Genomic DNA, 26665 nt, shown 5'->3' on the forward strand with positions numbered 1-26665 from the left:
TATATTATCATCACTTTATCTTCTGTAGATATTATGTCCATTTAATCTGATAAATCATTAACGTCTCAGTCTCAGACCTGACAGGTAATAAATTATGGGTATATCATAGTATAGTGTAGACCATCAGACAGTCAAATTGTATAATTCAGCCCTTGTCTGTCTTAAATGATGACCCGTTTATTATACAGAATTTTATTGAGCTGACCAGATGATGACCCGACAGTTTTAATGTGATGGGTCAAATGTTTTGGCTTAAAAGACAAATTATAGGAAAAAAATTCCTATTTGTAAATACAGGACCTGTGTGATATATGGGTCAGAATTTTTTACCCCAGTAGAAGGTTACCATGCCCTGTGACTTACAGTGCAGACCCCTCATCACCAGTCTTCAACAACCAGTTCTTTATCTGCTTGTCCCCCTCCCACAGTCATTGGACTTTCCCTCACCACTGTAAGAGCCAGGAAAACTCCCCCACATCCTGCTACCAGATGGAAGTTCCCAGCAGCAGTGTTGATTTTGAACTTACAGCTACAGCAGAAACTGTTCTAGTAGTATTCAACTATACATGTATATCTCGAACACTTGAGGAAATTTGGAAATGCCTCCATTAGCCATGGATAACTTTGGTTAAGTGTTGAGGATAATTCCTGGATATTAGTTGTCCTTTAATCATACTGTGATGGATGCTATTGCCTAATAGTACTCTGTAGAGTGAAGTGGCTGGTGTATTGATTTGTGTATTGTGTGCTAGCTGTAATCATTACTAATGATAACTCAAGTCTTGTCAGTCTTTAAGGTAAGTGTCCTGTTGATGGGTCACTATAGTAACACTCAATATACTCCTTGTAAACAAAACTGATGTAACCATTGTACACCAGTACCTTGACGATACACAATTTTGTAACCTTTTAATTGTACATTACTAATGGAGTTCTATTATATTTTACAGTTTTTCAGAACTAACCTAGTAGACGATCAGTTGTCATTAAATGCATATTAATTAATGATTGTGATTGATGTCATGATGAAATATACTATATTGCCTGGTTTGGTAAATGAATCACTTAACACTACCTATAAACCTGAACTGAATACATTAAAGTTTACAGTAAACTGTGAACATGTACATTGTTATATATATATATCAATGAGCATTGAACAGGAGATCAGTTATTTAAAGACTGTTGATGAACATACACACTTCACAGTAAAAATATTTTTGAATTGAAAACAACAATTATTTTAACTTCTTTAAGTTTTGTTTTGATTGACTATCAATATTTTGACAAGAGATGAAATGTAGGTTGTCCATTGTGACACTGGTTTGACACAAAACCTGTTTGCTATATAGTATATACCTTTAACATAACTGCCACAACTCCAGACCTCATTACAGATAGCAATCTTATTGTAGAGAATTTATCCTCTGGTCATTATGCCCTGGTCACTTAAAAAATCTTAATCTCTAATCATGTTGACATTTTGAAGATTGTACACTGTACCTTCTATAAAAACAGATTAAAGATAGCCATATTTAACCCTCAGGTTATTTAGATTCATTTTGCAGGGTATCAAAATGGTGTTGACATACTGAAGATTTCTCTCAAAGCCCTATACAAATAATCAGATATACTTGATGATAATAATTGTATTATATATAGAGTTTAGCCAGTGGTCAACTCTAGGCATTATATCTATATACCAACACACAAGTGCTGTTCAGCCTAGTAAGGGCCACTAAAGTCATGGTTTACATATCACAAACCTCTGATTGACAAGTGCACACTTGAGGTGTGTAGCTGGCCTGCAAGTATACACTGGACCTTATCTGGTCAGTATTATTGGCTATTAATTGCAGAATAAAGATAAAATGTGTCAATACAGTCATTGACAGACAGGACAGAATGCTATGTGGATGTTTATTAGGGTCAGTGTAAAGGTTGCCTTTTGTTTGACAGTCTATTGGAGTGTATGGACTGTGAGATTTTAGTGTCTTCATGTGTCACATTGCCAATTTAGTTCACATACTTGTGTGTGTTCAATCATTTCCTTGGATTTACATGTCTAACTACACACCGTGTTATTAAAAAGTCCTGGCAATTTATCTGACATATGTTTGATTTTTCAGCCAACAATATTTGGAACAATTGCGAAAGAGAAAACGGCCCAGGAAGACTCTAGGGTGGTAAGTATTACTGATATCATAAGTCTACCATCAAGTTTCGTAATACGTAGTTGGCTCAAAACATACTTATTGTCTCCACAATGTGATTAAATTTCATTGTTCTTGTCTGTTCGCACATTAACAAAATCATATCTGGTTCTCTCTTTGCACTGTATGATGTACTTATCAGAAAATATGAACAAAATTTTAACACATAAAATGTGTTCCAAATTTCAAACATTCACAGGCTATTAGCTTCGTATATTCTGTGTAGGTGAAAGACAGTTTCACATCATCTTGGAATTTTATCACGAGATTCCAAAGGAAAAATCAGAGGAAGCTAAGGAGAATTTTGATTGATGTCATAATATTCTGACGGAGGTTGAGAGAGGCTGTAGATGTGGTTGGCAGTATCCAATCCCAGTGTTCTATATTCTCACTTGTACTGCATGCCCTGAAATTACTGAAAATTGGCTAGTCACTCTCATTTGCATTGAGCAAAACAGTTAATCTGATCTGATAGGTTGATTACAATACATTAGTGTGGCTCCAGAATTCACATGAAAATAAGAACTTTCAGACTAGAATTTGTTCTTCGATGAATTCCACACTTACAGTGGATTTCAAAGTCATGAAAAAATAAGAACTTTCAGACTGGATTTGGTCCTGGAATGAATTCAGTACATCTAGTGAACTTCAACCTACTTGTAGGTCTGTATATAGGTGAACTAAACACTCTACCTTATCATACTAAATGGATAAGATTAAACATACAATAATTTGTTATTACAATAATGATTTAATGTCTCATGCCAATAGTAATGTCTTATTAGAAATACCATGCATAGTTGCTATGGTAATTGATTGCAATATCAAACACTGAAGTAAGATACACTGGGCCTTATTAGCCGGGTTAAGATTCATTAAACATTCAATAATTAATCACAGTGTCTGCTGCAATCTCTTGTTTTCACTAGAAATGGAAACAAGGTGATGATGGTGATATGCCTTGTAGGGGTTGTAACCATGACAACAAAAGGCATAGTCATGGTGGCTGTTAATATGTCGCTGATCTTCTGAATAAGGGTGCCCAGGAGGGTAATCAAGGGGAGATAATTTGAGATTTAGTCCATTGCAATCAGGTTTTACCAGATGGACAGTGTTGAGAGGTAATTACTAGAGTGGGTGTTTAGGTGCATATCATCATTAGCTCTGGTTGCAGGTTCAGACATTACCACACTAATGATTAGAAGCATTTTACAGCACAAGAGATTTTCATGAAAAGTATGTGTGCATGCATATCTGAAATCTGAGCTGAAGAATTGAATTTTCCAATGTTTTAGTTGAATTTAATGTTAGGATGTGGTTGGAAATTTTTATGACATGCGTTTTAGGTTACAGAAGATTGAGGCCTGTTTGTACTTTACACCTACATTTTGATATTGATTGTTATAGACTCCTGAAAATAATGCTCAAGGCTTGTCTGAGGATTTCTAAGAGAAATCAGATGATGATCTGTGCGACTATATGTTCGGCCCTTTGCTTGTTACTTTGTACAATAATCTGTCTGTGTTAGCTTAAATTTTTTGTCCAAAATAGTGGGTAACACATATCTGGTTCTCTGTTGACTACAACATCACTGTTGTGATCAAACAGTAACAGTTGTATTATCAGCTTTTCAAATTAATGTATCAACAAGTTTTAAATAGTTTTTAATCCAGTGGAATTACGTTCATGATATTATAATTAATGGGACCCAGAAAGAATGCCTGTTTTAAACTCATTTAAAACATTGTTGAGTTCTAGAGTAGAATTTATCTCTACAATTCACATTACTGACATTTCTTGTTTTTATGTAACATTTCTGTACAAATTTCAGAAAATTTCTGTGTGGTTCTTGGATTTTTGTCATACAAGTTAACTCCTTAGGCACTAAAACCAGGGAATTGTCTCACATTGATGTGGCCTAGATTGTGCTGGGGAGTTAGGGGGTAATTATAGGGACTTTGGATCTCATTAGAAACACATATATAACACCAAGGACACATGCAGCTCCCTTAACTGTTGCCATGTGTCCAGGTCTGTTTCCAAAGTCCTGCCTATTGACAGAGCTCCTAATCAAATTACATTTTCTGATAGAATGAAGAACAGCATAGCACTAATTATATCTCCAGTCTTTTAAGATAGATCTCAACAGATATACCCCAAGTAATCTAATTTTTTCCTCATTGATGTAAGTCTCTATCTCCAATTCTGGTAAATTCTTCCAGTTTGGTATTTCATTTGTAAGCATCAGAGAAAGCAGTTAAGGTAATTTGGTTAAAAAACAGTGTACATTTGTTAGGGTTGTGTGGTAAGTTACTGTAATAGAAGATTGAAGTGATAGACTAGTAGTTTCACAATCAATTCTGTTTCTATTTGTTAAATTACACTGCTGCTAAGCAAATTAAGATGGGGGAAGGAACTTTTGGCCTAAAATCCTTTAGAATTATGTTCATGATCAAGATGAAAGTTGAGCGAGAAATTAAGTTGCAAACTGAAAGTTGAGTGGGTAATGTAACATACCAGTGTATGTAGGTTAAACAATTAAGATTAGACAATTAGATAATATACCAGTGTATATAAAGTAAGTATCTGTTTCTTATATATTTATTGGTTGTCAACATTTCCATTTTAATGATGTAACAAGCCACATGCATGGTTTCTCAGATTTTGTAAGGAAGTTTTAAAAACCAGCATTCTAAGCATCCCCTGATTATCCAAACAATGATTTGTATGGATTTAGTGGCAGTTTTTCAGGCTACAGGATCATTTCCATTAATTAATTAAAAATTCCCAAAAAAATTTAATTAAGAAAAAATGTTTAATGTTTGTAAGCAATGGTATGATCGCATTCTGCCAGATACCAGACAGAGGAAATTTTTAATTTTGTGAAATACTGTTCAAAGTTGTGGTGAATGCTTTATATAAACTGGAGATATTCAACATGAAACAACATGAATAAGGCATTCATTGTTCCTTAGGGATGAAGCTTTGACTGTAGATAATGCTTGCCAATCCGTTATTTCCTGAAATGTTCCAGCAGATTTTGAATCATTAGTAGTTTGGCATATTTGCTGTTATGAAGCTTTCAGCAACCCCCTATAATCTTTATCACAACTTCTGCTGTCTTCAAACCATTTTGATCAGTTGGTGAATGGAAGTGAATCTGATGGAATAAGTTTTGAAATATTGCATTAATATAAATGAACTATCATTGATCAATGTTGAATTATTTTTAATCCTGAAGGTTTCTCTCGTCAACTTAAACTGTAAGCATCGCTGACATCAGTTTATTTATGTCCCAGAATTGGGAAATCTCATGGCCCTGTTCAATCTCTACAGCTGTTAACATCATTATGGTAGGTTTGAATTATGAAAGGTGACAGCTGCCTCTTCATTTTGCAAAATTTATGAGATTTAGAAGCTGTCCATCATGCCATTAAAATACATCAAAATATCTGGCAATGTAGTTACACACACAGGATATATCACTTTACTTATTTATTGTTTCATAGTTATAAATATTAAGATTCGTTTTTAGAAAGTGCTTCTGTTAACCTACAGTTTTTCACTTTAGTTATGCATTGTTTTATAGTTTATTGTGATATTCAGAAATCCAACATTTCCTTTTTGAAATATTAAGATTCTGATTAAGGGAATGTTTCCGGTAACTTGCAATTATTTAACCGCAGACCTTATATAGCAACCTTATAACTGTGAAATGTGTCTACTCCTACAAGTCTGTTCATTTCCTCTCCATATATGTTCACTGTTTATTCAAACCTTTATAGGAAATAACCTCTTGTTTTGAAACAGGATATTCTCACTCGACGTTAAATTGTCTTTTGCTTGCACTTGAATAACAGCTAACTATTCACGCCCATGTTCCTGTTATATTTATAAGTACATGTGATATTGTTTGAGCGGTGAATTCTAAGATTTGAATTTTTTCAAATGTGGTTGATCTAGGTAAATAAGTATTATTTAACATTGCATTGGCTTTCTTCCATTCAAAACTAAAGACAAGCAGGGCCTTTTAGTCTGGTAATTGCTGATATTTGATAGAATTAATGTAAAACATTTTGAGGAAAAAAACTGTATTGGAACCCAGATGTGCATTATTTGGTGGAAGGTTTTAGGATTTAGTTGGCATTTTTGGTAGCTGACAGATTGATGATTATTGGTAGGAGGCACAGCCCTCTGATAAAACAGGTAGCTACTGTACACTTGAGGTCTACCTGTTACTGAAGATGTGTATCAGACTGAACAGGTCTGGCTGGTGCCATCTCTCTGTATGCCATATCTCATATATCTCCTGTATCATCCTCTGTCTAGTCTACAACAGAACCCCCCTGCGCTCCTCCCCTCAATCTTTCTGTCTAGTGTCTACAGAGTTTTTCAAAATATATCCCAACTCCCTGGCCCCTCATCCACACCCCTGCCCTCATTCCAGGCCTCTTAAACACACCACTTCGCCTAAAACTATAACAGCACCTCTGACATTTCCCTCCTCCCTGCATATATAGGGTACAAAACATTGTATGAAGCTCAAAAACATGGTTCACCTGTGGAGAGGATAGTGGGATGTTGTTATGATATATATCCAAATATATCTTTGGCCTAAATAGCTGTAGAGAAACGTATCCTGTATGTCTCTCCATCCTTAGATGTTGTTAATTCCTGGTATACCTTCATTCATCAGAACCGATTCCAGTGATTCCTGTGGTGAAACAGGTGGGAGTGGTCCTTACATACCCTCCTCTATCATTGGCCAGAATGTTTCTCAAAGTCTTTACTGGTATGTCAGGATGTGGGAGAGGCAGGTACCGAGTAGGTATATTTGGTCAAAGAGAAAGGCATAACTTTGTGTATGAATGGAAAAATACTATGTGGGTTTTCCCCCAAATCACTTTATTAATTGTTTTTCCCTATTCCACTCATTCACTAATTGACCGTTTAGTGACCCAGTGTACATGTAGGCGTTGGATACTCTGTATATATACCTATCTTGGTCTTCTGTTGGGAAGATGATGATAATTTCCCATCCCTTCCCCATCATACCAAATGTGTCCCCTCCCCCAGTTATCTATAATAAGTAATGATGACTTGGTACAAATATACAGGATTCAGAATGTTGACCTGTGATTTGATTGTAAGGATGGCTTTCTCTAGCAGGGTTGTTAAAGTTCCACTGGTGAGTAATTAAACAACATATTGGTAGCTGTCCCATTTCTTCATAGTTACCTTTCTCTCTGTACAATAACTAAATAAGAACACCTTCAGTGAATTTTTCGGCATTATTTGTCCTTATTTGGCTTAAAAGTTATTGTCCTTGTTTGTCAAAAAGAAAAACTGTCCACATTGATCAAGTAGATGTCCTGATTTGTCAGTAAATTTTTATTGTAAAAGGTATTGATGAATTTTCCTTTCACCTATTTCTTACTGAATGTCCTTGGCCCTGTTACGGATCTGACAACATAAACTAAAGTCTCCACATGGCTCCTCATAAACATATGGCTAGAACACTAATAGATAATCGTGACCATTAGTAAACATGGCTTCCGCTGCTGGAGGTGAATATTTTCCATGTATATATAAAGTGGACAAGATTTTTGCCCCAGAAACACACACTGCTTCTGCGTATCATGATAGTGGCCAAATAATTCCACTTGGTATTTTACATACGCTCTCTATTTCTGGTTATTGGTTCTATAATTATATTGTTGTGAAGGATGAAAGTGATGAGGGTAATGTATTGGTATAAACCAGAGACCTAATTGGTCTTATACAATAACATGATTGATAGTGACATGGGATGCAAGTACTGATAGTGACATGTACTGATAGTGACATGGGATACAAGTACTGATGGTGACATGGGATATAAGTACTGATAGTGACATGTACTGATGGTGACATGGGATACAAGTACTGATGGTGACATGGGATACAAGTACTGATGGTGACATGGGCTACAAGTACTGATGGTGACATGTACTGATAGTAACATGGGCTACAAGTACTGATGGTGACATGTACTGATGGTGACATGGGATACAAGTACTGATGGTGACATGGGATACAAGTACTGATGGTGACATGGGATACAAGTACTGATGGTGACAATTACTAATAGTAATATAGTATCCATGTATCGATAGGGTTAAAATAAAACTGATTAGCTGCTGCTGAGGTAATCTTCAACTCACTCTTTGTTTGACGTCATAATAATGATAAAAACATCTTTAAGAGTAGACATGTATCAGATATAAGCTAGTCTGTTCGGTGGTTATGATGCAGTAGGGTACTTTTGAAATGGGGCTTTAGTGTGGACGTTGTTTGAGGTTCCTAGTTACATCCTGTTATGATGGTATGTACTTGAAATGGATCCTTAATCTCTGTAGAATTCCTGGTAAACAATGTAGTAATAGGAGCCTCATTTGGATATATATGACCTTTAACCTTTTTGTACAAGAGGTTTAAGGTCTTATATATACAGCATATCAGATATCTATTGATGTGGTCTTGCCTTGTGCCAAACATCATTGTGTACATCAAGTACCATTTGACATAATTTCCGTATATTAATTGAACATTTTGTTACTTGTTTCTTATTTGTGTTCAAGCCAGTATAAAGGTCGCTCACATCTGTGACATGAAACATGTCAAATTTGAAAACTTTTCAAAAGTATTTAGCAACATGTCGAATGCAGTCATTTAGGTAAAGAGAGATATAGATTTCTATACAAAGCAAAGAATTTTAGGTGGAAGTATTTTTCTGTTGCCCTCACATGTTGAAAACCAGCAATCCTGATACAGTTTTTATTACTCTCAGTGGAGGTGGCATACAGTATATGGAGTTGGTTTTATGGCCACTCACACAGGCACTCACTTATGGAGATAGTAGTCAGGTAGCTCAGGAACAAAATTTAGCATCAGACAATATATTTGTATCATCAGTTACGATATACTGGTAATGAGTTTTAAGTAACAAAAATTGTTGTACATATCTGATTTCCATGGAGGGTATTATGTTCATGTGTATTTCTGATAAGAGTGTTAATGTACAGACTATTTCTTGATGTGCTTAATTGGGACCACCATTGTAACTGTATATTTTGCAGTATCGAGAAATTCAATATTTCAAGTATGATTAGACAGAAAAGACATGGTAGCAGTCCTTTCCAGCTATATAAAACTGCATTTTTTTAGGGAATTAACTTTATAAATTTTGCAGAGTGTTGGGAAATTCAATATTTAAAGTATAATTAGACTGTAGACACTGTAGCAGGCCTTTCCAGCTGTGTAAGACTATATTTTTTAGGGAATTTTGTGGGTTTACCAGGTAAGTTAGGTATTGTCACAGAGATAATATCTAACACAGTGCACAAATTAAAAAATTTGAAATAAAATAAACAGGAAGAAAATGATGTAATGGAAGAAATTATCGAAGTTTTCAGCTTAAAAGGGGATTTAGATAAAGGGGATTTCTTTTTCCTTGGGAAGTATATTTATTGAAAGAGAAAGAATTTTACCTTTTCTATAGTGTTAGATAATTGTAGTGTATATGAAATCACTTTCCATTGTGTAAAAATTTGTCTGTACTGTAAGTATACCAAATAGATCCTTCTCTTATATAACTACAAGTACTGTATAAGGAAAATGTTACTGAATGAACTGTCCCTGAAGATTTGGCATGGAAGGACTTTTTCAAGTTTGTTGATTTTTCACAGATTTTGCCATAAATCATTTCAGTTGTGATAGTTTATACCAGAAAAATAATAGTAATTCTGATATTAAATGGAAAGCTAACACTAGTAAAAATTTAAAAAGTCAAGGGCTTTTATTTTTAAAGCAGTCAAAAAACTAGTATTTCATTATGAATTACAAGAGTGTACAGTACTTTGTGCAATGAAATTTTCTACATGGTGTTTCTAAACATAGAATTTCCTCACTAAACTATTTATAGTGTATTCATTAAGCTGGGAAATAGTATTATTTTCCAAAAATATAACCAGTGCATGACTGTTGTGTAATTTGGTCAAGGTTAACATTGCTCATCAGGATTTTCCACGGAAATGACACACGTCATCAAACACGTGTTGCTATATTAATAGGTACAAGTACTTTACAGCTATTTAACTTCAGTGACACATCATAAAAAGAGAACTTGTTTCTTTTTCCTGGTAAAATACTTATATTTATTTTTAAATCTTGACGAATTTCACATTGAAGTAGTCTTCCAGTTTTAAAATTTTGAGAATTCTTTATATATACTGCTGTTTTGAGTGTCGTACATGTAAACTGTATCTTTGTCGGTACATCTGTTCACTGTGATCATTTTAGGTATCATACAATATTAGTTATCTTTATTATTCTTATTTTGAATTCATAATTTTAGTTTACATATTAGATTTCTATAGTTAATTTAGATACAGGATATATTGAATAAAAATTCTGTTTAATATTGATTATGTTAATTGTGTCATTGTAGGTACATAACCCTTTTTATGCTATTGGGTAATTTTATACACAACCAAATGAATATGCACTCATAGGGCTATGAATGCAGTTGAATCAGCATCTGCCTCATGTAAAAATTAGATGATGCTAAGCTCTTCCAGAAATGACACTGATATTATTGCTTCTCATGATCGTACAAACAGAAAAGATCATATAGTTCAGTTGGTAGGGTTATACATAGAAGGTTCATTAAGATAAATGTATAACTATGAACTGTTTTAAAAATGTTAACATCTGTTACACTTAATTAAATGTATTGCTATTTAGACTATTTATTTTAAACTGACCACGTGTATTTGTAATTTACCTTTTGGTTTGTTTAATGTTATTTCCTTTTGGATCGCTGTGTGTTTTACCGTTTGATGGCCCAAATGACCTTTGATGTGTTGACGGGCCGTTAAGAATGTAATAATAATAATTATGTATTTGTAAGACCTATTTTTATTTACTTGTAGAAAAGTGTGGGGCCACAGATGATCAGCCTGTCGCAGATGTTTGACCATCACCTGGCTGGCTACAGTGCTAAAGTAGATGGTCACTTTTCTGAGAACGAGGTCAGTGTTGAATGTCATTATCCCCCCTGTCCCCCTTTTCTACTACAACCACCTGTACCAACCTTAAATATACTAAACGCTGAAAGAAAACTTTCTTTGTTATGCTGCACTTGTTACAAGTGTATGTAAACCAGTTGGATAATTTGGCTCAAGCAGTTGGTCATTTCTAGATACATTGTATAGTACATAGAAAATTAGGGTTTTCTATTGGTTACAGTTGTTAAAAACAGCCAATCAAAGTCTTCCAGGTTGAACAAGTAACCAACTTCACTTCAGAAATATTGCACTTTAGGTGATGAATATGCAATTTTCTAGTTTATAAGTGCTGAACAATACTGGTTGTGTATTCTAAAAGTAAGAAAAAAATTTTCGTTAAATATTATTTTTTTTTTGCATTTAACAAAAAATTTACAGCATATTCATAGTCTCTGTATGAATTATACCATTATATGAATAAATTTGAGTATGTTTCCTTCATATTTATTAAAGATAAAATAAATGAATGGTGCCTGTTTGTTCTTAAGTGGTTTTCTTGAATGACAAGAAGAAATCTGTGTACAGACAGTGTAGCATTGTGGCTGGTTAATGAATACAAGTGTTAACCACACACGCGAATGTGGTACGTCATTCCCGAAGATAATATGTAGTGTGAGGTTGATAGCACTATCAACTGTGATAAAACACTAAAATGCCTTCATTGTCAAGACCTGTACATGAAACCTCAGATATTTATTCTCTTTCCTCTTGTCTAGTCGTGAAACCTCAGGTATTCTCTGCTGTCCGAAATTTTTGTCCTTTTCTTTCTGCTTTGGACAAGTTAGATGACTGATAATGTACTTTGTTTGTGGTTATCATATATTTCTAGACACAAATATGCATTTGTATAATTATGGATACAGTTGTTGGCAGAATGTCAAGGTCGTTGTCAGAGAAACTTTTCTGCAACTTTTGCGTACTGGGCAATGAATATGATTGCGTAGATTTTTTATTGATATCAGCATGATGTAAGAAGTATGCCCATAATCCCTCCACTGTCAGTATATCACATGATATTAGGTGTACTTGCGTCACAGACAGAATAGCATCGATAAGAGAGGGAATGTTTTTGAGATAACGTAAAGTGGTTGAGGGTTTCACCATCACACAATGGTTCACTGACACAGGAAAAATTCTCCAAAGTATAATCCAGCATTCTCTGAAATCCCTTGGGTTGTGTTGGAATTTACATTGATGAAGAAGTTGAAGATTTATTATTTTAGATGCCAGTTGTCTAAGTCAAGTTCCTAGGTCATCAACCTTTGACCATGAAAAGGTCATAGGTTTAGATTTATTCCTTAGTAAGCAGTAAATGACTTTGATGACGACATCTGTCTGTTGAGAAGGAAATGCTCTAATCGAATCTCATATATAAACAGATTTATGTATAACTTAGATAAAGATATTACATGAATAACGAAATACCAAACATGACATATATAGTATGACAATGACTAGAATTGAATGTTTGAGGAACAATTGTGGAATTTACGCATATTCATTAAGGAAAATATGGGCATGTTTTTACAATTAAAGATAATGATTTTTTTTTGTAATTAAAGATATTTTGAATAACATGTATTTTACAAGCCATGTGAGAGGTAATGTTACTGAATTCCCCATTAATCGACTGATTATTAATAACAAAGATGGATGAGGTCATGAGTTTGATATTGATTTTGTTTGCTTGGTTGCTAATTATGAAAGCAAAAGCGCTGTGGCCTTGTGGAAACTCCAAGTTGTAGGTCGTGACTCACTACCATCTTGCTGTGCCTGTTGTGTAAGTGCGCAGCCAAGTGAGTGAGCCTACGCATGATTCAACTCTCAACCAGTGTGCAGTTTCTAGTTATTTCCATTCTGATAGTTGTAATGATGAGAAGGAATATGCTTTACTTCTGAAGATATGTTTTTTTTGTGACATATAAAAAACGTATTATACTGATAAGAGATTAATACCATTGTTTACGGAAAGGTATGTTGACTTGTTTTTGTTTTGGTATTTGAGTGAAATTTAATAGACATTGTTCCTTTTTATTCTGTTTGTACATTTTTTTTATTGTGTTAATGGATTGTTTACATGAAAAAGATCTAACTTGTTTATTCCGTTTTGTCTCAAACTTAAAATGCATAGTGTATTTGCATGATGAAAGTCTATTGAAATAATCACTGGTGTTTTTGACATGTGTCAGAGGTTGTTTTTTATGATATTGACCAGACATTTATACAAACTGATTCATTAAATTGTTTTCCTAGTTACTCAATGCAATTGGTAAGTAACAGGATACTATTGTAAATGTGTATTACACTATATAGAATTTCCTGTCACTAATTGGCTGTACAAAAATAAACGAGGACATGAGTCTATATTTATAATTTGTGACTTCCTTGAGTAGCAAAACATACTTGGCCAATCAAAACAAGGCGCTATTTAAATAGAAGTGCTGTTAACGGACATATATTAAAACAGCACTGCTCTATCTGATCGGGTGGTGACAACTGACGTGGTGTTTACCTGGGATACATACAACTAGTGGGATATAAGGTGCATGGCTGTGCTGTTTTAACTCCGTTGATAATCAGTGAAATACTCGTTTTATTCTGGTTTTTAGGCTTTAATATTCCAAGACGGTAATCTAATGGCGGGGTCAATTGAAGCCCTAATCCAGCATCTGGTGCCGACCACAAGCTACCACCCTGATGTGAGTATGAACTCAATTTCTACTTTTCATCTATAATAAATGAGTTATTTTATTACATAATATAAGAATATCGTTGAAAGAAGGAAAGAAAAAGAATGTTGAACTTGTCTGATAATATTTGTACCACTTAGTATTATTTTCTGATTACATGTTTTTTTTAATTAACTCTGGATATTTTGGGGTATTGCTTTATGAAAAATATTTATGCAGTTATTTTCCAATAATACATGTATAGAAGAAATGATACAGAAATAATTTAGAAGGAGAAATATTGAATTATTGAAATATCTGGCAAATGAATAATAGGTTAGAGGCCTGCATGTAAACATGTATCATTGTTTTTATAAGATTCAAAATGTCGAGCTTGATCTTGTTTAGAGGTGATGTATGGCATTCATACCTACCAACTGATAAAACATAGGATGATGGAAAAAGTGTGTAGCAAAATCAACCTAGTAAAACTAGGTTGAATTATTCAGATTCTTTAAAAGATAGCATTCCAAGTGAAAAATATTAAGGAAAAAAGAATTATCCCGATAAAGACAATAGAATTCTGCCTCTGTGTACCCAGCCATCTGTTAATTTGACAGGCATGTCTAGTATGGTATTAGGTTCGGGCTGATGTTGATTTCTGATTTACCAGTTAATTAAGATGTAGACTGCATTTGGCCAAGCCTATGTAATAGTTTGTTGATTTTAAGACATATATACAAGCTGTCAATTAAATATTTCATTATGTATGAGTTCCACATAAAACTGACATTTCTGAGGTAATGATGAATCTAATTTGAAAGACATCCTTTCATAGCAGCCAGCGTAGATGTGTTTATAAATAACATAAAATTGTTTGTGCCCACGCTTCTTTAGATTTATGGTGAATATAATTCTATTACATTTGGTAATGTATTTTTGGTTTTTAGATTTTAAAGGGAAAATACTTTGGTTTACATCATAGATAATTAACTTGTTTACACATTGGCTAGAAAGACCGCGAAATCAAAACATGTCAAGCTGATTAATGGAAGCTAGAGGGTCAGTTTCAATAGGTCTGGTATCCTGTAATGTCTACCTCCCTCAAGTACTGTGACTCCAGCACTAATTATATGTAGCAGAAGTACAGGCTTGGTTGATTGTACTAGTTACACACCTCATTTAAACCAATTAGTTGACCCTATGGAAGTGTAAACATATCAATTTCAACATTTAATTTGTCTGTCCATTTTAATTAAAAATACCTTGGATCTTATAACACGATTCATGTTTCTTAAAGAAAACATCTTGTAAATATAAAGATACCTTTATACCAGAATTCTCTGTACAGCAAGAGGTTTTAAAACAGTTTTATCTTGCAGTTCATCTATTTTACCTGATAGAATCATAAACAGTATCTTATCATTGGTGTATTTATCTTTTTCTGAAAACTCGGGCCTTTTATATCATACAGCTAATATGTGTGGTTCTGTTCATTTGTGTAACCAAACCACATGAAGGTATTTTAGATCTCAGAGATTTGGAGATGCAAGGGGATGTAGTATTGTTGTTCTGATAAAGATAAAATGAGATACAGATGTTTGCTATATATGATCAAAGTTGAATTGTGTGCTGCACCTAAGAATTTGGTAATGATTTCCTGTGCGGTGGTTTCTTGTTCACTACTGTTATATCAGTTTTTAAAATTTACAACAAGATTAATACATCTACTATTACAGTTGCATAGATTTCTAATTCATTTTTAGTCTTTTGACAAATAAAAAGATTTTATATAGACCATTTTAAAGATTTAATAGCATTTAGGATAAGCATTGTAGAAAATCCTGTTACTGGAATTAGTATTGTGCAATAATGGTACAGTCATCCTAACTATCATACCATATAGTAAATATCCCGAAGTGATGGTAGATCATGATACTGGAATCCCTTTGCCTGTAAATTTTCCTCCCCCACAAGTCATTACTGACCAATTCACTGGGATAGGAGTATAAACAGAGCTGGAATCTGGAGCAGAATGTTTATATGTTTTGTAAACAAGTACAACCTGTCAGAACTCTTCTGGAGATATATCAAAAGACTAGACTCGAAATCTTTATTAGGCATGGCAAGCTTAACGAAGCATTCACAGTATGTTTTACATTTACTTTCTGGTTAAAAGATATGTTATACATTTTTGTAACATTAAAGAAACGCTGTTATGTCCAAGACATGTTTAGTTTTTGAAGATCAGTTATGATTTCCCACCTATCCCTTTGACAATGATTTATGTAGCGTATCGTTAAGTTGTTCAGCCATATGAAATAAAGATGGGTACAGCAGCTCAGTATTAGAAACAGGAAACTACCAACCCCCTGGCAGGCAGTCAAAAATCTTTTTTTGTTTTGGGCTGTTTTTCTGATTTTAATGTCATGCTTTATTTCCCCTAATATACAAGGTAAACATGAAGGTCATTATTTGGCACATGAAATGGACAAAGTGGTTCTATAAGCAGCAGCCTGCTAAACAATTGCGAACCAGTAATAACTATTAGCCTGGCAAGTAATACAATAATATATAAGCTCTAAGGTTTTCTTTGTATTCATTTATCTTTTCTCTGAAGACAATTCACAAAAAGCTATAAATAGGTTTTAAGTTGAGATATTTTGGCATTTTTCCAAGAAAAACTGAGATTAAATAACAATACATTCCTGATAGCCATTGTTACCATGGATACTATAATCTATATTGTGTACCACTATAGATTTTCATCTTTACTCTTATAACAAACAATGGTCTGTGTCTTTGATGTTTAATTAATTATGACTCTATTTTCTGATAACATTTTAACTTCAAATATAAGACATTGTCTTACCATCAATTACTGAACATTAAAGGACATAACTTTTAAATATTTATGTTTTTGTATGATTTTTACATGTTTAGCGGTCATTCCTCTATAATTGAACTATTGAAGATTGAAGTATCTTTTAAATCCAACAGTTAATCTCTTGGTGTACATCAATTTTCTGCACCTTGGGAACATGTCGCAACAAAGTTGAATTCACATTGCTCATGGTAAAAGTCAACAATAGTTCAGAAACCTTCAAATGTGCAATCTCTTTGATAACAATAAATTGAATGTCACCTAGAACAATGGTAGGGATGTCTGCTGGGCATACATCACAGGTCACTGTTGGTAGGTTTCCATTTCTGAATTCAATCAAAGGCCTACTGCAAGTCCTTAGTTTTTTTTATGACATGTTCCAAAATTGCAGACAATATAAGCATATAAAGAACAAAACCGTAAAGTTTAAAAGATGCTTTAAAGTATAGAGAGATTAAGCTTGATTAGGATCATTTGTGTGCCTGCCAATACAGAAGAGGCCTCAGGATATGTGAAAAGTAATGTAATAGTCTTCAGTATAAGGGGTATGCACATTATGTATACCAGGTAGTATTAACCTTTTTCTATTTGATGGGGACCGATGATGTTTGCCTTGAAGATGAGGGTTTCCTTGGACATGAGGGATCCTTAGGGATTCTCTAAAAACAAAGACTTTCCAGGAGATATGTATTTGGATGCTATCGAATAGTCTTTGTCTGATCCTTTGATGTATAAGGTCTTTAGTAATGGTATTTCTCCTTGCCTTGTCATGATCAGTACATGTGCATGCTGGACTAAATTATAGAGCTTCTGGTTTCATTGGAACCATAATGTGCCTCAGCAAGCCTCATGCAACCAATTATTTGACAGTATAAAATAATGTATTAATTCAGTTTAATTTTTTTTACAAATCAGGCAGGGTGGAGGCCTGAGTTTGCACAATGTTCCAACACATGCCAGCCTGAAACTGATATGACATCTTGGTATCCTGCTGTTGCCTACAGTTCTGTTTTGTTTCTTTTTCCAGAGAACTTATGTTTTTGCATTCCTGTTGAGTTCCCGCCTGTACATACGTCCACACAGCCTGCTAGGCGAAGTCTGTCAGGTACAAAACTTATCTCTTACATCTCATGTGTTCTGAGTGTTACTGATGGTAAAAACATTTATTGAAAATTCTACAGAAAAGCAAAACATTGAGATAATGACAAAATTTTGTTGTAGCTGTATTTGTGTTGTTGATTTGTTAGCTTGCATGAGTATCGTATGTGTAGTTAGCATAGCATTTATAAAATATACAAAATATCATTTCAAGTTTTTGCATGAAAATGGAGCATACTGTAATGAGTGTGTCTGTCTTCCAGGTATGCAGTCTCCAACAAAACCTCTCCGAGGCAAATACAAACAGAGAACACTTAGGAAAGTTTGGTCCTAACATCGTCCAGTTATTGAGGTAATTACTTACGACATAGAGGGGTTTGAAAATTCTAATTGGCCCTACTTAGGTCTCTTACTGAGAAAATGTCAAAGATAGACATTTCATTGCATTAGTGCTGTTTACAAATAGTCGAAGATGGGTCGAGGCGAAATATTTTGGCACAAAGGCAGTGTTGAAGTGTTGTCATTCCTATCACCTCTGTTAAAAAACTGACATACCGAGGTGATGGTACTAATATTTTGTTGTTGGAGTCTCTAGAAATAAACACAGAAATGCAAGTGATTGGCAAAAACAGTCTTCGTTGATATGTTGGTTGAAGGCTCATTATTAAATGAGGATAACAGACCATCTGTTTCTGCCATCTAAGTGTACCTAGCTGTAAGTCAGGAATTCACCTGTTGATTAAATTACATTTGGCAGGTAGACACAGTAGTTTAATGATCTTCACTGTTGTTCACTGGAAGATAATCACGTTACTGATAGATCTGGGGAAGGACTGAACTCCAGCCAAACTCTACCAAAGCATATAGCATGCCTGGTATTTCTTTTTAGAATTCTATCATTCCCCATTGTACATTAAGATGCAGGTGTAATGCAATTGGCAGGAATATTTCACATTCTTTGCATTTCCTTTAACAGTGAGTGGGCTGAAATGTTTCCATATGATTTCCGAGATGACAGAATGATGAACCAGCTGAAAGAAATCACACAACGAATCGTAGCCATTTACCCAGAGTTGAGCAGTGATGTCACAAACATCAAACACAATCTTATTAATAGGGTATGTATACAATATTTACAATCTCTGGTATGCATACAATATTTCCAGTCTTGGTATGTCTCTTTGGCACAAATGCATGTGGTCATGTACACATTTATCAATAATTTTGAGGTCATTCCCCAGCATTTCAACAAAGTGACCTTTGACCTTGACATTAGGCGATACGTGATTGACCTTCGACATTGACCTGATGATTACTGGATCACCACCCACACTTGAATATTGTCTATCTGAGGCAAATACAGTGTGTCACTACCTCACTAAAGCCATGTGCTGTAGAACTGATAAGACCGGCATTGTAGGTTCAGGATAGAATATGCAACATTTTATTGATGAGAGAGAAATACAGATTACTTATTGAAAAAAATTATTAGAACATCTCAAACAGAGTAGCTGAGTGATAGAACATCTCAAATAGCGTAGCTGAGTGATAAATCTATATAATTTAATAGGGAACTAAGCAATGAACAGCACAATTACATTGAAGAGGAAACATGGCGGGGAGAAGGGGAGAGAGGAAGAAGGGGAATATTTGTAAGAGGGAGTGGTCTTGTACTAAAGTTCAAAGAGGTCATGGAAGGCAGGGCATTGTGGGGGTGGGCTGTCAGATAGCAGAGATAAGTTGGGTATGGACAGTCTCAGGTGACGGAACTGTCACAAATGATCGTGCAAGTCTGTATGATGGGTTCGAGATAAGTATTTTGCACCTTTTATCTATACTCTGAAATAAAGACACATTAATCTTATGAAAAAGGAGTTTCCCATAATTTCCTTACACAATTGAATGTGCAGGATGGGAGGGAGAGACATAAAATGAAAGATAAATTTGTTAGGAACGACTGGGTTGAAATTTGAGTCTAAATACTGACATTATCAAACAAACTTCCTGAACTTTGAAAAAAATCATGTTGCTGCCAGTTATTTTTAAACCATATATATTTTTAGGAACTTGATACTGTCAGTTTAGGTAATATATGTTTATGTTAGTTATAGATTCCTTCAGTGTTCTGATTCTGTACTCTCTAAACTCTGGTCATAGATGGGCAAATGGAAAGGGAATTGGTGCTAAGAAATCTAGTTTCATAATTAAAATGCCAATGATTTGATGGATCTTGTTAAAAGCTAGATATCTCTGTGGTGCCCATGTGTTACTAGTTGTATACGTATCTAGAAATGGTTTCCTATACAGCCAGATGTATCATTACAGATTGTTGGCAGTTAAACTAAACAAATTCTCCATAAGCTGTTTTAACTTCTCATCAGATGATGCTGCGACCTCTTCAGTAGACAATAAATCTCATGCTTCCACTCTCTTTACAGTTGGCAGGATTACAGAAGTACGAGGAAGAACTGTCAAAATGGAGTGATCAAGCTCTGGAAAAATCCAAATCTCAAGAGGTGCCCACGGTAATTAAAACCAATGGATTTTCTCTAGTAGACTGAGTGTTTCGGTGCAGTTTAACAAGTTCACATTTAAAAGAAGAAATTCAGAATTTGTTATTTATATTACAATAATTATATTTTATCACAAGATGTTGATAAAATTTGTTTGTAGTTTCTTAACTTTAAATAATTTAGTTTCATCTTCTATTTGGTGCTAGTATTCTGTAGCACTAATATTGAATGGTTGTGGATTAATGATGGGGATGACTTTATTAAAATCCTTGCCAATAAGAATTACTAAGAAATTTCACAACAGAAAGTACCAAGTTTTCAAACATGTTATATTTTTGTTACAGACGGACATCACAGAGGTGTGTGGCAATCCATTAGAATTTGCTCAACAGCTTACACACATAGAATTAGAGAGATTACGGTACATTGGACCAGAAGAATTTGTTCAAGCGTTTTCCAAAGAATCTCACAGCTCAGAGGTAATTACTAGAAAACTTCTAGCTTATTGTTACATCATAAACAAAATAAATGGCAAAGAATTTTACAGCTCAGTGGTAATTACTAGAAACTTGGGTTTTATCATTATATAGTAATAGAAATAATTGGCAAAGAATCTCACAGCTCAGAGGTAACTACTAGAAACTTGTGTTTTATCAGAGAAGTATGTTAGTGTTCTTTTTACCGTGATTAATTCAGGATTTAAATGTTAACTTTCCAACTAATTTAAAATATAAAGACTTCCATTATCTTCATAATTATTTAAATGTATTGTCTTATGTTTCAAAAATACTCTTTGAAAATATTTTAGAAAAGTTACTGGGTAGCTATCATTTTTAAAAAGGAATTGTTCATGTCATGAGTAATAAATTTCCATTGTTTCTCTTCACAGACAACAATAAGAGATGTGAAACGAACATCTAACCTAGAAGCCTACGTCCAGTGGTTCAACAGACTCAGCTACTTTGTGGCTACAGAAATTTGCTCAGTAAGTATGTTGTTTAAGTAAAGGGAGGTAATTCATGGTTTCTTTGTACTGAAATGCATCTTATTTTGAAACTGGATTCATAATTAACATATAAAAGCAAATATAGAGTTACCTTACCTTTAAATAGGAGTCTTTCTTTGTCCAGCATTAAAAAAAAATCAATTTAGACAGAGACAAATATATAATAATTGGAATTTTTCTTTTTACAGCATTTAAAAAAGAAGAACCGAGTGAAAATGATAGAATATTTCACAGATGTTGCCAAGGAATGTATAAACATAGGCAACTTCAACTCATTAATGGCAATTATTGGTAAGTACTACTGTAGTCCTTTAGATATACTGTAAATTTTAGTTTAATATTTTATCAAGAATGAAGATAATAAAAGATAAAAATGATTAAAATCACTTCTACTTTCTGAGGTCTACAGACAAGATCCTATTTGTTGTTTGTGTTTCATGTACTTATCTATGATTTTCTTGTTACAGCGGGTATGAACATGAGCCCTGTTGCAAGACTGAAGAAAACGGTAAGTTTCTAAAAAAGGCCAAATAATAATGGGCTTTTTATGCTCTTTTAATCCTAAAATAAGAAGTTTTAATACGTTGAAAAGATTTTCTTGAAAGTAACTTCAGTTAAAACATTGTCTTTTCTTTGTAATCATCTATAAGTATATTCCACAGTAATTATGATACAGTATTTAAGTTTCTAATTATAATTAATGATTTTCTCTTATATCTCTTGCAGTGGGCGAAAGTCAACACGACAAAGTTTGAAATTCTAGAGGTGAGTGATCAATGAAATTAAATGATTTTTGAGTATTGAAAGTTCAAAATTAAGCTGTCAGTTTCTAATAAATGTAAAAATATCAAAATCCTGAATATATAATATTGGTTGACCTTCCTGCTGTTTAAAATCCTGAATATGATTTTTAACTTTTTGAACATGATTGTTCAAGCCTTAATTGTCTGCTATAATTGACTAATATTGTTTTGTTTTTCTACCTTCAGCACCAGATGGACCCCTCAAACAACTTTGGTAGTTACAGATCGTGTTTGAAGGCGGCCATGTGGCGGTCAGATAGTGCTGCGACAGACAGAGAAAAGGTAGATCAATTCTTCACATCTCGATCAACCATCCTAATGTATCATTAAATTTAACTTCAGACTTAATTAAAAACATTTCCTTAACAGCTTTAGAAATATAAATCAGATCCATTAGATTGCCTTACTTAATTGATCTTGTGGAATTGTGGCATATAAGTGATCTTAAAAGTACAGTAGTTTAGTCTTCAAAGGAAAATTTCAATGTTTTCAAAGTTATTATATTGCATCTCTTATATAAAGTATTGTTGTCTTTTTTCCAGATTGTCATTCCTTTCTTCAGTTTATTTGTGAAAGACATATATTTCCTCAATGAGGGATGCAATAGCAAGTAAGTAGAAATGCACATTTAGTTCTTAATTACATCAAAATTGATTTACCAAGTATATAAAAATAAATTAACCAATTAATTGACATGACCAATATTCCTAATATTTTCTCAATTTATGGTTTTATCAGGTTTTGAAGTTACAAAATATCCCTCTGATTGGTGTGGTTTCTAACTAGATTTTATTAATCCGTAGGTTAGCAAATGGGAATATCAACTTTGAGAAATTCTGGCAGCTGGCAAAGCATATCTCTGACTTCATTAGCTGGCAACAGGTTGAGTGTCCATTCCAGAGATCTGCTGATGTCCTCAGCTACATTCTGACCACAACAGTTTTCTCAGAATCAAGTAAGTTTTGTTCATCATTCAATATGAAATGTGATCTGTGACTGATCAAATATGACTAGTTGACATACCAAACACTAACTGACAGATTAAAAAAAAAATAATGTTCAGCTTGTGTATTGTCTTAAAACAGTAATATTTACTCTCACAACTGTTTTTGATTAATTTTTATTAATCTTTGGCTTTACAGAATTCTGAATCATTATTTAAAGGTGCAAATATCATGTATATCTTTTGTGCAGTCCTTTAAAAATGATGGATTTCATTTTAGCTCATGATTGTCTCAAAAATTAAAAGAAAGATCTTAATTTTTTCAGCTCTCTCCCTGGCATCCTACGAGTGTGAAGCCCCAGAAACAAGTTTTGACAAGGAACGTCATAAAAAGCTGAAGTATGTATAATTCAACTTTTCAACCTAATATATTTTTACAATTTCACCATTTAAATGTTTCAATGTCACAGATTCATAAATTTTAACAATAAAGTATGCCTCTAAGTAAACTTTATATATATCACTTGTGCATCCATGTATATCTTGGAAGTTATATTCTACAATTATCAGTTTTCTTAACAACTTTATACTGATTCCCATTTCGTTTCACATTCTTTATTAAAATATTTCACACAGTTAGAGGTTTACAATGAACATCTGATATATTTGTAATATTATGTTTTGAAAGTTTTAATTGATATTTAACATTTTGACAACTGAGAAAATGTTGGCATTTAAATTGTGTTTTTTTCTAATCAGATAATATTTGTCCTTACAGAGCACAGGTTGGATTATGACTAGTACAGAACCCTGTCCTTCATAGGAAGTCCAAACGCAGGAAATAAACTAAGGACAGTTGTGAAAAAGTGCAAGGACACAAAAAATGACACACTTCAGTCTTTCGACTAAGAGATAATGTACTAGTTTCCAGAGTTGTGTTCAGAAAACTCATTACTTATATGGAGGATTTGTCTCTGTGAGACAAGCATCTTGCTGGTCAAGATTTGAATGGACATTCCAGGGTGATGCTTCAAATGTGTTGTGCTTTGTCTTCTAGACATGGTCCTGTGTCTCAGTTACAGTTCCTGAAAAACCAAAAGTGCTACTTATCTTGTATATTGTGGAACAAACTGATCAAACTGGTCACTGACCATGAGGATTGACAAGCAGGATTAAAATGTTGAGTGTGTGTATGTGTGTGAATTGTTATATTTATATGAATGGTGGACACAGTGAGACAGGCAAATAAAACTTTATATTTCATTATTTATGATAAAGAAACACATTAATTGACACTAGACATTATAAATATTGAAAGGATTTTCATAATTCAGTCAGATGCCAAGTGATTAGGTGAAAGATATTAAAGCTTATCACTTATGTGCATACAAAATCATTTTAGAGATTATGAAATGCTGTGAAAGTTATCAGTAAAGTCATGTTTCTACAGTCCTTAAATATTTATATGTGAACTTCACACTGTGCAGACCAGTAGTCGGCATTGAACATAATTAACAAATTAACAATTAACAAATGTATTGGCTGAGTCTAAAAAAAATGTAATTTATGAAGTCATTTTGAAAATAAAAAGAATCGAACAATTATTTATATTGTTAAAACTATTTGAATTTTTGCATAATCTGATCTTTATATTTAAACTTGGACCATTTGATAAAACAGCTATTGATGTAAAATTTCATATTTAAATATTTTGATATATAGGGATTAATTAAATACTCAAGGCCATGGTGTGAGGAGAATGAAACTGGTGCTGAAAAGATCATATCTCATGTATTTATCATCCAGATCTCTCATTTTGATTATATTTCCTGTTGTCAGTTGTTGTTCAAGTGTTTGTTACTCTTCCTGTAATGTATAATTGTCTCCCTTTAGGGTAGTTCTCTAACATCTTACCAAGACTACAACCTGCAGTTATTTTGGCAGCATGGTCAATATGTTTTTTGTCTTGTTTGGTTTACCTTTGAAGAAAACACTTGGTATATTGTTTTAGTATGATAAACAATAGTTACCTGAACATTTGTATGTTGATGTAGATATGTACATCAGTAGTGTACCTTTGAAGATATAAGGACACAAACATAATCTTTTGAATACTATCAGATCTGCAAATTTTACTGCTTGATGTGTGATTGATGTTGTAGAGAAATAAATTATATACTTTGCTCTTGAACGACAAAAGAGATTTTTTCTCATAACTTAATATTTCTTTGGCTTTTGTAAAATGCATCCTAACATCCCTGAAAACTTACATAGGAATGCTCCATGAATATGGACTTGTCTAAGTTTTTGGTTTGGGGATGATAAGATGTGACAGTTGGTTTGTAAAATCTGTGTTGTCTGTATGACCAGTAACAGTTATTGTCTCTATAATTCTTATGTCTTATCTATTTATAACATTCAATTTTGTTAACTCTTTGTCATTCTTTTTTTCCTTAAAAAACTGCATTCTTTATCTTAATTACCAGTATATGTATGATACGTGTACGAGACTCCAGTCTATCACAGGATGATTGAGCGACATACTACAATGTAGTTAATTAAAGGTAGATTTATATTTTAGACAAGATCAATTAATTACTAAAATTAAATTGTTATTGATTCTTTTAAATGTTGATTTAAAAATGGCAAACTTAAGATCAGTCCTTCCATGTGGATGTAATCTGAGATTATATATGTTTTCCTTTGTATTAATGACCTGTCCACATTTGTTAATGTTATTATATATTTATCATTTACACTGTTCAAAGTTACTGATGTGTGAAATAAACATATGGAAAATGAAAGTAACAAGTCGGTTATAAAGAAAATGAAACTAATAAGTTAGTTATATAGAAAATGAAAGTAACAAGGTTTGGTTATAAATATTGAAAATGAAAAGGAAAGGAGTTGGTTAAAATATCACAAGTGAAAGTATAGATGGTTATAGACAAAAGTAGTCGGATGGTTATAATTATGAAGACAGGCAAAGAGTTTTATAACAGAATGATAATTTTCATGCAAAATATTTGCGAAAAATCAGAATTAGATTAAAATGAATCTAATATTTATGAAATGTTTTGCAGATATTTTGGGTACATGGCTTTGCTTATATACTAGATATTCTACACACTTTTTGACTTTGCACAGTGTAATGCTATTTAAGCCATTAATTCATCAGACTTTCATCATCCACATTCAGTTCATTCATCTTCTGTTGAATACACAATTGTCATCATCATTTTCTTCATTTGTTATTCATCTTTCATCTTCATTTCAAATCAACTTATTAAAATAAATGACCATACTTATTGTTAAGAATCATTTAAGTTAATATTGAATATGTTTTAATGTTATATACTTAACATTGAAAACTGTGTCAAATTCTTGTTACCCTTTGTTAAAACAACAATGTAAAAATATGAATTTATT

At 33.3% G+C, this 26665-nt stretch overlaps 1 protein-coding gene across 2 annotated transcripts; it reads left to right on the forward strand.

Moving 5' to 3' along the window:
* The first annotated feature begins 506 nt into the window (after positions 1-506).
* On the forward strand, positions 507-26665 carry LOC132544536 (ras-GEF domain-containing family member 1B-like). Of its 2 annotated transcripts, XM_060208146.1 has the most exons (18): positions 507-797; positions 2130-2186; positions 11186-11284; positions 13930-14019; positions 17901-17978; positions 18235-18323; positions 18948-19089; positions 20410-20496; positions 20829-20963; positions 21374-21469; positions 21679-21781; positions 21958-21998; positions 22217-22255; positions 22480-22575; positions 22836-22903; positions 23097-23248; positions 23563-23635; positions 24015-26665. In XM_060208146.1, the coding sequence occupies exons 1-18, from the start codon at positions 768-770 to the stop codon at positions 24031-24033; spliced, it is 1494 nt and encodes a 497-aa protein (XP_060064129.1). In that variant the 5' UTR covers positions 507-767; the 3' UTR covers positions 24034-26665. The 2 variants fall into 2 exon arrangements, with proteins under 2 accessions (XP_060064129.1, XP_060064130.1); XM_060208147.1 differs by lacking the exons at positions 507-797; positions 2130-2186; positions 11186-11284 and adding an exon at positions 13217-13292.

The sequence above is a fragment of the Ylistrum balloti genome, unplaced genomic scaffold, assembly GCF_031769215.1.
Source record: "Ylistrum balloti isolate Yb309-2 unplaced genomic scaffold, AGI_CSIRO_Ybal_v1 Utg369802, whole genome shotgun sequence".
NCBI lineage: Eukaryota > Metazoa > Mollusca > Bivalvia > Pectinida > Pectinidae > Ylistrum > Ylistrum balloti.

What these genes read in the sequence shown, in the direction of transcription:
- LOC132544536 (XM_060208146.1), top strand. Translation starts at nt 768, where the DNA reads ATGATAACTCAAGTCTTGTCAGTCTTTAAG. An exon ending in AAGAATCTCACAGCTCAGAG is followed by an intron (nt 20,964 to 21,373) that starts GTAATTACTAGA and finishes TTCTCTTCACAG; the next exon opens with ACAACAATAAGAGATGTGAA. An exon ending in TTGCAAGACTGAAGAAAACG is followed by an intron (nt 21,999 to 22,216) that starts GTAAGTTTCTAA and finishes TATCTCTTGCAG; the next exon opens with TGGGCGAAAGTCAACACGAC.